The sequence below is a fragment of the Scyliorhinus torazame genome, chromosome 10 (assembly GCF_047496885.1).
Source record: "Scyliorhinus torazame isolate Kashiwa2021f chromosome 10, sScyTor2.1, whole genome shotgun sequence".
Taxonomy (NCBI): Eukaryota; Metazoa; Chordata; class Chondrichthyes; order Carcharhiniformes; family Scyliorhinidae; genus Scyliorhinus; species Scyliorhinus torazame.
The window spans coordinates 104,222,018-104,237,960 of NC_092716.1; the positions used below are offsets into that span (position 1 = coordinate 104,222,018).

A 15,943-nucleotide genomic window follows, 5' to 3' on the forward strand; every position below is an offset into this window, starting at 1 on the left:
GTCTAGTTAACAAAAAAAAATGCATCCACCCACTTAATCCCTTGAGCTGCTCACCCAGTCAAGATAATGACTGATCTGATTATTGCAACTCACATTCCCAGACTCCTGCTCACCATCTAGAAGGCTAGGGACATAGAAACACCCGCCCAAGTGACACCACCAAGAATTGCTGCTGATCATAAAGGAAACAAAATGCTGCTCTTGCCAATCCATGCCCACATCCCAACAAATGAACACCACAGCACTTCAGATTAGTATAAATGAAGGAGAATGCACTTGAAAGATGCATTTGTTACCATAATATTTTAATAAGGTTTTAACATAACAATGACAGACTGCAGCATGACAAAGGTTAATCTTTATGCAGGACAATAGGAGTGTCAAGGCCAACACAAGAAATGCATATGGGACCTGTTACTGATATCTGAAATCAAAACTCTGTCAAACTCAAACATCTTTCAAAACATCCATGGTTGGAGGACTCTCCTTCCAATGGGGAGGCCATGAAGTCTGGATGCTTGGCCGCTCTTTCAGTCTATTGTAGTACTCCATCAACTTGGGATATTTATCTGATGATAATCTGAAACAATGAAAAGGATTTATTAAAAAGTGGAACTCATTATGACATAGCTTCAAGAAACATCTTGCCCTTTCATACCAACTAGTTAAGAACATGTGCCAATGCTCTCTTGTGGAGAGCTGTTGAAGGGTGCAACTTACTGGCCGCATTGCACCCAAATGAGGGTGTGACATAGCGATAGATACCGAGAGACCTCACACAGGCATCCTGTATGCCCAGGATGGCAGTGCTAAGGTGCCATGCCCATAATGAAAGGTAGGGTGCAGGGCAGGTGTGAAGCGATCTTGGGAAGGGGGGGGGAAAAAGAGGGAGAAAGAGAACTGGATAGTTAACATGCTAGATCAGACTAATCTGCTCATATAAACCTAGAGTTGTAATCATATTCGCCTTCCCATTTGAGGGAAAGACCAACCTTCCATGAAGTTAGTCAAACCAAAGAGTAGATGGGAAGTAATATAACAAATGTGGAAAAGAAGCATACAACAGATATCAGAGACAGAAGGCAAGAGTATGTGGAGTCAGAAGACACTGAATGAATAGCTGGCTGGAGGACAGGAAGCAGAGTCCCACAAGGATCACTGTAGTAGAGCTTTTTACATGTAATGAGACTTCAGAAAAAAAAAAAGAGGATGGTACCACCACATTGCAAGACAAGCACAGCTGAAATTTCTCAATTATAGTCGAGGCATTAGATTTGGTAAGAATAAGAATCACATATTCCTTCAAAAATAAGCATCTAAACGAGGTAGAAGAACAAAAGGATTGAGAAATACAAAGATCACCAAAATATGCACAGGTTACCGAAGTCATATTGAGCACGAGGCTTCATTGCTGTACTGGATTAAAAAAAGGAGGTACAGAAAAGATTTGCTAGAAATGCATGATGATACCCCTCAGGGAAGAATGAGCAAGCTGGATTGCTTTTGTTGAGATGATGAAATGTGATAAAGTAGAATTGATAGTCACCAATTTTATGGAGGGGGGTTGTTACTGGACTGGGAATGAAGCCCAGTCTCTGGGAACATGGGTTCAAATCTGGTGAAATGTAAATCCAATAAATTTTTAAAATCTGAATTATAATGCTAGTCTCACATCACTAGTGTCCTTTGGAGAAGGAAATCCACTATCCTTGCCTGCAAACCAGGTAACAAATGCTAGCTTTGTCAACAAACAATCATCCCATGAACAAACAAGGGGAGTGGGGGAAGAGACAAATTCAGAAACCGTTCCTAATTAGACTGAAACTCATTGCCATAGACAATGGAGGGAACTCGTATAGATGCTCAAGAGGAAAGCTATATACACTGATAGGAGACAATATAGAGGATGCTGATAGAGAGGAAGGATAAGAGAAGCACAAGTTCAGCAAATACACCAGAGCGGACCGATTAAGCTGAATGGCAAGTTTCTGCACCATCTAAACAAAAAAAAAAACTTTATAATCCAGAGTTACAAAAGAAATGCAAACTGAAATACTAATTAGTGGTAGTGACTTACCCAAAGTGAACAGCATAAGCCACTTGTGGGAACAGCATTACATCTGCCATTGTGAAGTTCTTCCCAGCAAGATGGGAATCAGGATCGACCTGAAAGAGAAAGAAATGAGTTGTCAGATCACACAACAGTTGTGTCCACATTAAAAAAAAAAAAACTTTTGTCGTCTTCTTTGGGATCACTTTACTGGGCCAGATACTCCCCAGTTTCAATTTTTATACCCAGACAAAAACTGGGACAAATAAATTAGTCCAGTAGGGATTAACTGGGTATTCAATCCCTGCACCATTTTCATACCAAGCATTTTGCGTTATTGAAATCTCAGCTAGTAACCAAATCTCTCATCAATTATTACTGTCCAGATGAAAGCCTCATCAGCCAAAATTCACCCCAATGATTCAATCGGGGAAAAACGAACAAGACCTTTACAGTAGAAATGCTACTAGCGAAACCTTCCTTATGGAAGGAAACGTTTGTGAAGGCCATTTTTTTTATTATTAAATCGTCAGGGCAGAAGCTCCGTACTGGAAAGGAATAAACTCACCGATTGTCCCCGCAGGAGAGCAACAAAGTACAGCATCATATACACTGGACATTTTGCAGAAAAGTATAGCACAAGGCTGCACAAATGCCAGGTACTTTTGGTCTATAACCGCTAGATGGAATGAAAAAAAGTTTGTTACACGAGAGAAAGTGAAGGGTTCAAATAATAGCCGTTTAAGCCCCAACCCCCCACCAAATGCAACACCAGACAGAGCTCCTGTTTACTGAAGCGGCTGGTTTCCTATGACAGCTTCTCTATGCTTTTACTCCTCACCTTTTCAAGGTATCCTTCCCACAACATCAATTCTTCATTCAGAGTCTTTTTGTTTCTCTCCATGGCAGAGTCATGACGCTCATCCTCTGGAACCTTCCAGGTATAATAGATCACAGCACCTGTAACAAGTGAGACGATATTGGCATGGGGTCATGGATTGAGTGTAGTGGAGTCAACAGCAGTTTGATTCTACTTGGGTATGGACTTCTGTTCACCATGTCAATATCTGGAAATTGAACTTGTGGGGATGCTGCTGAAATGAGAGGACACTAATACATTAATCAAAAGGGAAGCCACAAGAACATTAATGGGCCCTTCACTGTTCACATCTATTCCACCATTCGATAAAAATCATGGCAGATCTGGCAGTCAGCTCAATTCCTTTGCCTTCCTATCTGCCCTCCCATAACACAACCTCCCTTGCAGAATGGATATATTCAAGACCGAGTTAGACAAATACCCTAGCTTTCACCACCCCTTGGTAGAGAATTCCAAAACCTTGAAATTCCACCTCATGTTCCAGGTTCTAGATAATGTTCGAGGTTTTAGATACCCCATTAAGGGGGAACCTCCCCTTAGCAGCATCAGCCCATTCTTCTAAAACCAATGGATATTGGCTCAACCTTTCCTCAAGTTGACCCTTTATCCCAGGAATCAGCCTAGTGGGTCTGTTTCCAATGCCTGTGTATCCTCCCAAAACGGTCTCAACGCAGTGTCGCGTTTTATACTCCCATCCTCTTGATTTTGACAAGTGGCATAAGTAATTCAATACCCAAGAAAGTGGGAGCTTTAGAAAATTAATGAACCAGCAGGGGTAGAATGGAGAAGTTCTATTCACTCAGAAACTGTTAGCCCAGGTAAAACAAGGGCTATATTGAAGTCCCTTGACATTCCTGTGCTGACAAACTGGAGATTTGTATCAATGTAGGTGTTTTAACCAGCAAGACAAGACGAGCTGAAAAACAGCCCTGAAGCAAAGCAATGGACAGTGGAAGTTTATAGCTGGTATACCAACGTTTTTAAAGTGATCTAAAAAGGCACCAGCTCCAGGAAACAAAGTGTCTACAAACAGGTGCTTTAAGGGAAGAGCGAGCATTGAATCAAGATACCAACTGGGACAGAGCATATTAGTTAATGAGAGAAGGCTGCAAACAGAACTGACAAGAGATTGTAAGCCCCAATACAGAAATTGTTTCATTCATCCTTTGAACCCTTGGGGATCAGCAAACCACCCTCCCCCACTACAGATCATCTATTTGTTTCTTAATATATTTCTCTAAAAACAAATTGGAAGGGGTTGACTTTTTGGGGGGTATTATGATGCCCACAAAGGACAGCATTTACAGCTACGAGAACGGTACATCATGGTTAGTGGTATCCTGGAAGGGGTACCTTGTTAATGTGTATGCTCCCAACTGGGACAATGTGGAATTCATTAAAAAAAAAAAGACTATGGTGGAAATCCCCAACAGACAAACACTGACTCATCATGAGAGGGGACTTGAACTGTGCACAGGACCCATGGGACAGACAGATTTAACAAAATAAATGTTTTAAAAATCAGGGGGGTGTTGGCATTCTGTGAACGGATATCACAAGCCATAGACGGGTACGTTACCAACGACCAGAATGAGACGCGTCTCACCCTCGGTTCTGTTGTCAGAGGTGCTGAAGGCAGTGACAAGGGGGAAAACTATTGCTACAAGGCGCACAGAGATAGAGGACAGCCAGGCAGCAACTGGTTGACTCCATACTGGTCGTAGACCAGCAGTACTCCGTGGTCCCAACATACAGCTACTGGCAGAGAGGAAGGAGCTACAAATAAGACTTGGCCTCCTTTCCACGAAAACAGCAATGCACCAGCTCGACCAGATATGGAACCTTTAACGAACATGGAGACAACACCAGCTGGGACAGCAGGCAGCTACAAGGGACATAGCTCATGTTAGGGACAGCAACAGCAGGCTGCTCCCCATGCCAGGTTAGGTCAACAAGGCCTTCTACCAGGGCAGTGCACCCGACTCTTCTTCCCCCCCACCCTTTACAGGCAAAGTTTGATCTTCTAGCCACGGGAGGGTGGTTTGACAGCCGATGCAAGTGGAGGGGGGGGCGTTTTGAATATGGACAGAAAGCCAGTTGATTGCTGGTAGGCCAGTTCCATCAGCAGTGAGGGAGATTGTGCAGATTAGAATAGAAGTGGCATGGGCATCTGGTAGTGGCATCGGAGAAGGTGAATAAGCCATTTGAAGACTTTTATGGGGACTTGTACAAGCCGGAGCCACCGGCTGATATGTCAGATATGAGGGAGGAAGGCGGGGGCAGGGAGGACAGAGGGCAGGACTGGAGGACAAATGGGGATGGAAATGCAGGCAAGACACAGTTGGGCAAGGATCCAGGGCTGGATGAGCTGTTGGTGGAATTTTTATAATATGTTCAAGGATAAATTGGCACCACTGATGGTAGATGAAGATGCGATGGTTAGGAGAGTATTACCGGAGACAATGGGGCAGGCATCCATACTTAAAAGAAAGATCCGGTAATGTGGGTTGTACAGGCCCACTTCGCTCCTGAATGTGAATGTCAAGATATTGGCGAAGGTGTCGGCATTTGGAAGAGTGGCTCCTGAAGGTGATTGGGAGGATTTGTTAACCCTTCCAAACTTGCTATACTATTATTGGCTGGTGAATGCTGAGAAGGTGCAGGGCTGGAGAAGGGAAATAGAGGCCTTTTATTATAATGGGTGCAGATGGAGGCGGCTCCCATTTGGGGTTGGATTTGTGGGCACTGGCAATGGCACCACTGCGGTTTGTCCCAGGGAAGTATTCAGGGAGTCCTGTGGTGGTAGCCACGCTGAAGATTGAGCAATTCTGGCACTAAGTTGAGGGCAGGCTCAAGTGTGCTGCCAATAAGAGGGAACAATGGGTTTGTGCCAGGGAGGATGGAGGAGGTTCCAGGATGGGAGAAGGGTGGAGGAGAGGAATGGTTTTTGAAGGGGCAGTTCGCAAGCTTGGAGGAGATGGGGGTGAAGTTTGGGCTCCAGCAGCCATGTGCTGAACTTTGCAATAAAGGTCATGCTGACAGTGGCATTGTCCTCTTCATTGCTGGAGGAGGTTCTGTCACTGATGGAGCTGGAGGGTGGGTTCATTTTGGTGATTTACAGTAGGAGTCCATGGAAGGGATTATGGCCAAGTGGGAGGCAGAGCTGGTTGAGGGATTTTGGAGTTCTGCAGAGGGTTACTGCCTCAACCTTGTGCACAAGGCTAGGGTTGATTCAATTAAAAGTGCACAGGACACACTTAGGGCAAGGATGAGCTGGCTGTTTGAGGGGGTCAAAGATAGCTACAAACAGTGCTGGTGGGGCCCAGCTAATCATTCCTATGTTCTTGTCCTGCCCAAAGTTGGGTGAAATTTGGGGGGGTCATTTTTCAGCACCAGGTCAAAGTTGTACATGAGATTTGGAGCCTGGTGACCTGGAGGGCATATTTTGGGTGTCAGACATGCAAATGTCTTTGCCCTCCTGCGAGTGATCAACGAGGCTCTTGTTGGGGTGGTCAGCTTCTCCTCGTCGTGTGCCTCTGCATGGCCGAGGGATCTAATAGAGTTCCTATACTTGGAGAAGATCAAATTTGCTCAGAGGGATTCCACTTTTATCTTACACATTGGGATCTGGTTGCCGTCAAGGGGCGGGCTATGTTGGGTTTGTGCTTATTCTTGTAAATAATATTTAACATTTTTAAAATAAGAGAAAGGTTGTGGAGAGCATCGACACCATGCAGGCAGGGAAGGCGCCAGGACTGGACGGATTCCCAGCAGACTTATACAAAAACGTTGTGCAGCATTCTGCAGCAGAGGTTCGCAGACTTGCTCCCAACACTAGCACAAACCTCACTATCGCTGATCCCCAAAGACCCAACTGAGTGTGGGTCCTACAGGCCCATCTCACTATGTAGTTGCAAAGATCCTGGCTAAGTGGCTGGAGAGTTGCTGGTCGCGGAGAACTAGATGGGTTTTGTTAAGGGTAGGCAGCTAACATGGAGCATCAGGCACCTGTTGAATGGGACAATGACCCCATCCAAGGAGGGAACACCAGAATTGATCGGGACCCAGAAGTGACCTTTGATACGAGTTGAGCGGAGGCACTGGAACAGTTTGGGTCAGGGTTCACTTCCTGGGTGAAACTACTGGACAGCACTCCCATAGCATGCAATCTTGGACGATCTCAGGAAACAAACTGACAGAGAACATAAGACATTGGGCTCACAGAATTAGGCAATTTGGCCCATCGAGTCTACTCTGCCATTCAATCATAGTGGATATTTTTTTTTCATCCCCATTCTCCTGCCTTCTCCCCAAAAGCCCTGATCCCTCATTAATCTACCGATCTTAAAAAGTGATTTGGTCTCCACAGCCTTCTGCAGCAATGTGTTCCACAGATTAATCACCCTCTGGCTGGAGAAATTCCACCTCATCTCAATTTTAAAGGATCGTCCCTTCAGTCTGAGGCTTCAGGTTCTAGTTTTTCCTACTGCTGGAAACATCCTCTCCATGTCCACTCTATCTAGGCCTCAGTATCCTGCAAGTTTAAGATTTCCCCCCCCATCCTTCTAAACTCAGAGTACAGACCCAGACTCCTCAACTGTTCCTCATATAACAAGCGCTTCATTCCAGGGATCATTCATGTGAACCCCCTCTGGATCCTTTCCAAGGCCAGCACATCCTCCCTTAAATAGAGCCCATACTGCTCAAAATAGTCCAAATGGGGTCTGACCAGAGCCATATAACCTCAGAAGTACATTCCTGATCTTGTATTCTAGCCCTTCGACATGAATGCCAACATTGCATTTGCGTTCCTAACCATTAACTGGGGTTCATTCAGCAGTTAAGAGAATCTTGAACTAGGACTCAGTTCTGTGGTTCTGATTTCCCCAAGCCATTTCCCCTTTAGAAAATGGTCTATGCCTCCATTCTCCCTACAAAGTGCATAACCTCAGTAGTTTCCATCTGCCACTTCTTTGCCCACCTACCTAGCCTGTCCCAAGTCCTCTGCAGCCCTCCGGCTTCCTCAATATTACCTGTCCTTCTGCATCTTTGTATCATCTGCAAACTTAGCAGCAGTGCCCTCAGTTTCTTCCAGATCGCTAATGTATATTGTGAAAATTAGTGGTCCCAACACTGGCCCCTGAGGCACACCCACTAGTCACCAGCTGCCATCCTGAAAGAGATCCCTTTATCCCACACTCTGCCTTCTGCCAGTCAGCCAATCCTTTATCCACACCAGCATCTTACCCCAATTTAACAGCCTCCTCTATGGCACCTTGTCAAAGGTCTTCTGGAAATCTAAATTAGATTGTGTCCACTGGTTCCCCTTTGTCCAATCTCAGTGTTGCCTAACAGATTTGTCCGATAGGAACTTCTCTTGCTGATTCAGTCCTATTTTATCATGCACTTCCAAGCACTCCACAATCTCATCTTTAATAATGGATTCTAAAACCTTACCATTGATCGAAGTCAGGCTAACCACCCTATAATTGAGTCTTCAGGCTCCCTCCCTGCTTAAACAGGTGTGTTACATTAGCCAGTTCCCAGTCCTCTGGGACCCTCCTTGCCCCTAGTGATTCCTGAAAGATCACCACCAATGCCTCCACAATCTCCTTTAGAACCCTGGGGTATAGTCCATCTGGTTCAGGTGATTTATACACCTTCAGACCTTTGTTTCCCCATAATCTTCTCCTTAAGTCATGGCCACTACACTTACCTCTGCCTCCAGTTTCTCCTGAAATTCTGGTATCACACTGATGTCTTCCACTGGAAAGACTGATGCGAAGTAACAATTTAGTTTCTTTGCCATTTCTTTGTTCCCTAGTGGCCCAATGTCTATTCTTGCCTCTTTTACACATTGAAAAAAATAACTCTTGCCATCTTTTGTATTACTAGCTCACATTTTTCCCCATCTTCTCCCCTTTATTGCTTTTTCTTGTCCTCTGCTCAGTTCCCAATAATCCTTGCCACTTTTAGTTTTGTTTTCTTTTGCTTTTATGCTGTTCTTGACTTTCCTCCTCAGGCATGTATACCTCATCCTCCAGAGCACATTTCCTCCTTCTTGGGATGAATTTCTGTTGTACCTCCCAAATAATCCCCCCAAAATGCCTGCTTTTGCTGATCCACTGTCTTCCCTGCTGGGCTCCCCTTCCAATCAATTCTCATCAGCTGTGCCCTCGATGTTTTTGCAGTTACCTTTATTCAATGGTAATACCGTTACATCTGATTCTAGCTCATCCCTCACAAACTGCAGGGCAAATTCTATCATATTGTGGTCACTGCCCCCCATGGGTTCCTTCACTTCAAGCTCCCTAATCAGGTCTGCTCATTACACATCACCAAATTCAGAACTGCTTGTTCCCTAGTGGTCTCAACCACAAGCTGCTCAAAAAAAAAACACATCTCGTAGACATTCCACAAATTCCTTTTCTTGGGATCCACTACCAACCTGATTTCCCCAGTCCACATGCATATTGAAGTCCCCCATGATTATTGTAATATTGCCTTTCTTATATCCAGATTTATTTTCTGCCCCACATTCAGACTACTGCTTGGGGACATACACAACTCCCATCAGGGTCTTTTTCCCTTTGCGATTCCTCAACTCTACCCACAGATTCTATACCTTCGGATCTTAAACCTTCGGATCCTAGATCGCTTCAATTTAATTTGTTAATAACAATGCAACCCCATCCCCTCTGCCCACCGTTTAGATATGACACATCCTTAGATGTTTAGATCGCAGCCCAGATCCTGTTGCAGCCAGATCTTGCGGTGCCCATGCCAATTTCAGTGTGCGCAACAAGCTCATTTACCTTGTTCTGTATACTGCATGCATTTAGGTACAACACCCTCAGTACTACATTGACTGCCCCCACCTAATACTTATCTCCCTTTTGCTCTACCTGAAGTCAGATTCCTGCCACCTTCTATACGCTGTTCTATTATGCTTTCTGGAAACTTTTACTACCTCTCCTGCGCCCTCAGCCCCTTCAACTAGTTTAAAGTCCTACTCATTAACATGCACTTCTACCTTTGCTTCCTCTCTATACAACTGAACCCTCCTCCCCGCTATTTAGTTTAAAGCCCTAGTTATGCGATTCACCAGGACTCTGGTCCCAGCATCATTCAGATGAAGACCATCCCATCGGAACGTCCCTCTTCCCTAGTACTGGTGCCAATGTCCCATGAATTTGAGCTATGCACTTATGTCATGGCTCAGGTAGCAATACAGAGACTACCACCTTTTTTGGTTCTGCTTTAGTTTAGCTCCTAGCTGTTCACAAGAATGTGGACCACGACAACTGAATCTTTACCCGCCCACTCCAAGTTCCTCTGCAGTCCAGATGAGATATCCAGACCTCAAACACCAGGCAGGCAACACAATCTTTGGGGATACTGGAGAGAGAATAGTGTCAGTGTCCCCAACTATACTATCCCCAATTACGACCAAATCTCTCTTCCACCAGCTCGCCGCACCTACAGTGCTGTCCTCATCCTCCCTGCAGTCCTGGTTCCCATCCACACAGGGAGCAAGAATCTCAAAACTGGTTGGGCAGGTACAAAGGCCAAGACTCCGGTGACACTACCTTGCTGGATCCCTCTAACAACCTCACTCACAGCCACACCCTCCTTTCCCTCACTACTGGCTGAATTTAAGTTAGCTATTCTAAGCGGTGTGACTGCCTCCTGGAACAGAGTGTCCAGGTACCTCTCCCCCTCCCTACTGTCAGTGTCTGAAGCTCAGAACCCAGCTATCAACTCTGAGCCAGTGTTTCTCAAGCAACCAACACTTTACAGATATGGGGCGGGATTCTCCCTTCTGGGGACTAAATCCCCACGCCCGCCGGAAAACGGGCAGGAACCACACCGGAGTTCTTCCTAGAAAGTCCGGGGTGATTCTCAGTCTTCAAGAGGGCTAGCAGGGCCCCAGCGTGCATCCAGCAGCTGGCAGGGCCTGCAGTTACGCCCGCACATGGCAGCCAGCCACAGGTCCGCGCACGCGTGCGGAGGCCCCCCGCGCAACATGGGGCCTGGCACAGAGGACCATCGCCCCCCCCCCCCGGAATGAGCGCGCCCACCGATCGGTAGCCACAGATAGTGGGCCTGGCCACCTTGGAGGCCCCCCGCCCAGAGTCAGGAACCACTGCCCCCCCCCCCCCCCCCCCCAAACAACGGCCCCCACAGCCAGAACGCAGAGGTCCCACCCAGTGGGACCACATGTGAACCACGCTGGCGGGACTCGGCCCATCAAGCACGAATTATCGCCACGGGTCCGCTTTCAACACCCCCCGGCCAGCGTCGCGTCAATCACGCACACACAACGATTTTCCGGTCACCGGAGAATCACGTGCTGACGTTGGAGCCTATTTTGGGTAATTTTCCAGCCCCCATGCCAAGCGTGATTTCGGCGCAGAGGGTCAGAGAATCCCACCCATGATCTGGGAACCACATGGATCCACCAGTTCCTACATCAGGCAGGAACACCATCATTTGACCCTCCCATCTCCATAAATATTATGTCTGCAGCCCTTACAGATCATCCACAAAAATAGTCTGACAACTTTTTGTTACTTTAGTTTGACAAACTAACAAAGTGAACACTTACCAACTTTACCCATTACTTACCAATCAGCTTGCTCCCTTGCAGCCTCAGCTGAAGCAGGGCAAAGCCCCTCTCTGAAGATTTAAAAGTTACTCAGCAAGGAGAAAAAGGAAAGAGCACCAAATGCCCAATCTGCTTCAAATTCTCGAGTTTAAAGTTCTGTTTGTGAGTGCCTCCCTCCGGATGTGGCTTCTCCCACTGCGAGTGCATCAAGCTCAAAAACCCTCCACAGGGAAACAACAACATAGATACTAGGACACTCACGGTGGAAGAACTGTTGGACATGGATGACCTTGGGAGGGGGAAAACTGTATGGGTGACAGTTGGGAGGAATGCTCCACCTCTGGACAAGAATTTAAAAAAAAGAAGAGGGGGAAGAACTACGTACAGAAGTGAGAAAAAAAAAAAAGAGAAAAGGCCTGGAGCAAGCACTACACAGGGTTAACTCCCACCTCCACATGCACAGGGTCGAACCCAATGCAGCTAAAGGTTGTGCACAGAGCTCACTTAACTAGAACCGGAATGAGCAGCTTCTCTCCAGGACAAATGCGAACAGTGCAAAGGAGGCCTGGCCAACCACACCCACATGTTGTGGGCCTGCCCCAGACTGGTTGGGTTCTGGACGACTTTCTTTGAGGCAATGTCCAAGGTTGTGGAGGAGAGGGTAGGGCCATGCCCAAATGTGGCAGTCTATGGGGGGGGGGTCTCAGAATAGCCAGTACTCTTGAGGGGGCCGACGCTCTAGCCTTCCTGATTACATGCTGGAGGATCTTGTTCAGCTGGCAATCAGCCATCGAAAGCTGCAGACTGACTGCCTGACCTGGAAGACTGCTGCTCGGCTAGCAATTGTCAGCATGTCTAAATCTGCAGACTGACTGTCCAACTGGAGAAGATCAAATTTGCCATTTGTGGGTCAGAAGAGGGCTTCCACAGGATGTGGAAAAATGCAAGGGAAGACAAAGTCACAGAGGAAACAACAATAATGCACATAAAGTCAGGCCACACTGGGAAGTACAGCAGAGGCAGATGGGCTGGGAAGTACAGCAGAGGCAGATGGGCAAAGAGGGACCACGGCCAGAGGGAAGGGAGACACCGTTTGCCAAGTACAGATAATGATCTTAGTTAAAAGGTTTCTGGTCCCCACCCAGGTGTTTCTATATTATGCAAGTTGTAACCTATGAACTGAAATATGAAACAAATGGTAAGTGAAATTGAAAGAAGTGAGAAAAAAAAAAAGGGGTGGCTAAAGGTTTTTTTTAAATATTAAAAATGACAGGACCCAGTGGTTTAGGGGTCGAGATAGAGGGCCTAGAACAGGAAAAAGGTAGTAGTAGTCAAGCATCAGGGTTTTATAAGTAGCCATTAATGCTGTGACTTCAAGTAGGGGCGTTTTTGCCAGAACCAAATCCTAGTCACACATTAAATATTACATGCACCAAAGCAAAAGCATTGAAATATCTGCAACAGATTTGTCAATGTTGGAAGTTAATTTTAAAATTAAATGCATTGAGATTCTCAACACGGTTTAAGGGAGATAAGCTCACTTTCTGTCCCTGCCAAAAGGCAGCACAAGATGTTCCCGAAAGAATGTAATTTGACACCTGTTACAAGGGGTATTTGATACTTTCCTGACTAATGTACTGAATCTGTATTAGATGGTCGTCCTTTTGCAAATGAAGTGTTGTCACATTCTCACTATGATAAAATAGGGATGATCAGGGGGCAGCAATTCAAGACCTGGAAGTTGGTTTGAGACAACAGTGCTCCACATAGAGAAATGTTGACACCAGCCAAGGGAGCCAGATGGCAGGGCCAATATTGCTAGGTGGGAAGATTTATCTTCAGCACAATGCAATAAAATAAATCAACATACTCCTAGAGCCTGTATAAAGACCAATGCATTTCCTGAGAGTACAATTTTGAAGTATGCAGATTTCAAATTTACATGTCATAAATAGCAAGCAGATTGCAAATTTACAATGTCATAAATAGCAAGTAAGGGGGAGGCACATTTCAGAGGTACAGCCTGGTGAAACAGGCAGACAATTGAAGTGCAGTGACAGCCACTCGTTGATTGAGAGTTGCAAATGGAGAGTCACAAATCTTTGAAGGTGTTTAAGGCACATTGATACTGTTTTTTATTTATTACTCTTACCTCACAATGCTAAGTCATGCAAAACCATTTCAAACAGACCAGCCTCAGTTGGAAGTTGATGTACCATTCTGGACATTAGGCAAGTCAAAGCCTTGGTGAGGGCTCCTTGGAGGTATTTCAGCGACTGAAGAGTAGAGAATGCCATGGAGACAATTATGAAAGGGGGTTTAATAGGGCAAAGAGTCAAAGTCATAGATTTAAAACAGCTTTCAGAAGAACCAGAAATATATGGAGGTAGGGTTTGAAGATCTGGAATTATTGCACAGGAAAAACTATTCGCCAATAGTTCAAGAGGACTGATTAGTTTATAGGATAATGGAGAGGACTTGGACCAGAGTCAGTCCAGGCCAAATGGAGTCCTTCTGTGATGGAACTTTCTGTGTACAGAATATTGCAACGAATAAAAGACAAGAGTCTGGTCAGCATTTTTCATCCATTTTAGCTGCACAACGGCAAGACTACTCATCTAAACAGAAGACTATAGCTATTTAACTGAATGTCCCACAGAACAATATCTCAACAGAGGCTGGAAGAGGAACCCAAAGTGTCAAGACTTTTAATGATTACAGAAGAACTGAAAAATTACAAAATCTGAAAAGGTTGCAGATGCTGACACATTCAGATAAGGAGAGAAAATAGAGTTATTTCAGGCAAATGACATTTCATCCAATCACTGAAATAGCAACAAAATATTTCCTGTTTCTGCAGAGGCCATCTGACCAGGGAAGCAGCTCCAATGTGTATCTTTATTTTATAAATTACTAAAACATTACTATAGTTTGCCTGGTTCCCCACTCCACTCAAAATAGATTATCTGGTCATGATCTCACTTTCGAGTTGCCGGACAAGTAGATTATTGGTTGCAAAATGCAACGGGATGTCGTGTGTTTGTGAAAGAGCGTTCGATAGCACTGGACAACAAGGAGATTCAATCTATTCTGCAACGGCTGGCAACGAAGTGTACCCTATGCGCTTTTGAGAACGGGTTAAAAAAAAACCAGGGCAACAGCTATTCAGGGCACTCACCCAGTTTTTCTTGCAGAGCAAGAACCTCGTGCATTCTCTGGAAAACAAGAGCCTGGTTATCTCCGGTGTCTGGGACCAGCTGGGTACCTTGGGATTTGAACTGGTTCTAAGAGAGAGAAAAAAACACGTTAAATTCAAAACATTGGCCATTTTGCCAGCGGCGACATGGCGCCTGCTACAGCTGGTATAACTACGATCCAGCATTTCAAAGTTGGTGAAAAGAGCGGGAAGTTTTCGATGAATTCTGTCACTTAGCCTCTTACCTCCAGATACAGACAGGCTCCAAAGGATTCGTTCAAAATAGTATCTCCGTGGCGGAAACTGGGCAACTGCAACGACAATTTGTAAAAACGGTTTTTTTTTAAATTCTAAAAGCAGAACGTTCGATGTGACACAAAATTTGAACTTTTCACTGTCGCTTGTATTTTAAAAACATTTTTTATCTCTATGACAAGTAACATACAAAACGTTTCCCGGGGGGGGGGGTTAATATTAAATTATCAGTCGTCACCTGTCCCCTAGGATTTATTGCCATAACTTCAGCCGACTTATGTTCCATCTTCTCGAAAGATAACATCTTCTGCTGGTACCCCTGCAGTTTCTTCTCTTCCAGGGCGATCATGATCCTCCAGCAGGGTGGCGAGCCGGAACCCCAGTACAGGAACATACCCTCATCCATTCCTAACTGGCCGCTCATATCCTCAAAATCACGCTTCCTCACAGCTCCTCTTTATATAATCTCCCTGCCCCAGCTCCCTGTCAACATTGCCAGGGGTGACGCACTTTACCAGCCACTACAACTCCCAGTACAGCACCATCTAGCGGTGAGTATACATAGAACATAGACTTTCAGTGCCGAAGGAGGCCATTCGGCCCATCGAGTCTGCACCAACCCACTTAAGCCCTCACTTCCACCCTATCCCTGTAACCCAATATCCCCTCGTAACCTTTTTTGGTCACTAAGGGCAACTTATCATGGCCAATCCACCTAACCTGCAGGTCTTTGGACTGTGGGAGGAAACCGGAGCACCCGGAGGAAACCCACACGCACACACGGGGAGAACGTGCAGACTCCGCACAGACAGTGACCCAGCGGGGAATCGAACCTGGGACCCTGGCACTGTGAAGCCACAGTGCTATCCGCTTGTGTTACTATGCTGCCTTGCTACAAAATTCCGTTAAAGACCATCGGAAGTGTACATTGTTTAACCTCAAAAAGCAGAGATA

The 15,943-nt window shown here is 45.6% G+C and overlaps 1 protein-coding gene across 1 annotated transcript; it reads right to left on the reverse strand.

Annotated features, from left to right (window-relative positions):
* Positions 1 to 284: 284 nt before the first annotated feature.
* LOC140430824 (glutathione S-transferase A-like) lies at positions 285 to 15,482 on the reverse strand. Its single transcript, XM_072518547.1, has 6 exons — positions 15,228 to 15,482; positions 14,980 to 15,045; positions 14,717 to 14,822; positions 2,892 to 3,010; positions 2,078 to 2,166; positions 285 to 580 (listed from the first exon to the last, which is right to left on the reverse strand). Exons 1-6 carry the CDS (start codon positions 15,411 to 15,413, stop codon positions 448 to 450), a joined length of 699 nt encoding a protein of 232 aa, XP_072374648.1. The 5' UTR covers positions 15,414 to 15,482; the 3' UTR covers positions 285 to 447.
* Between the last annotated feature and the right edge of the window lie 461 nt (positions 15,483 to 15,943).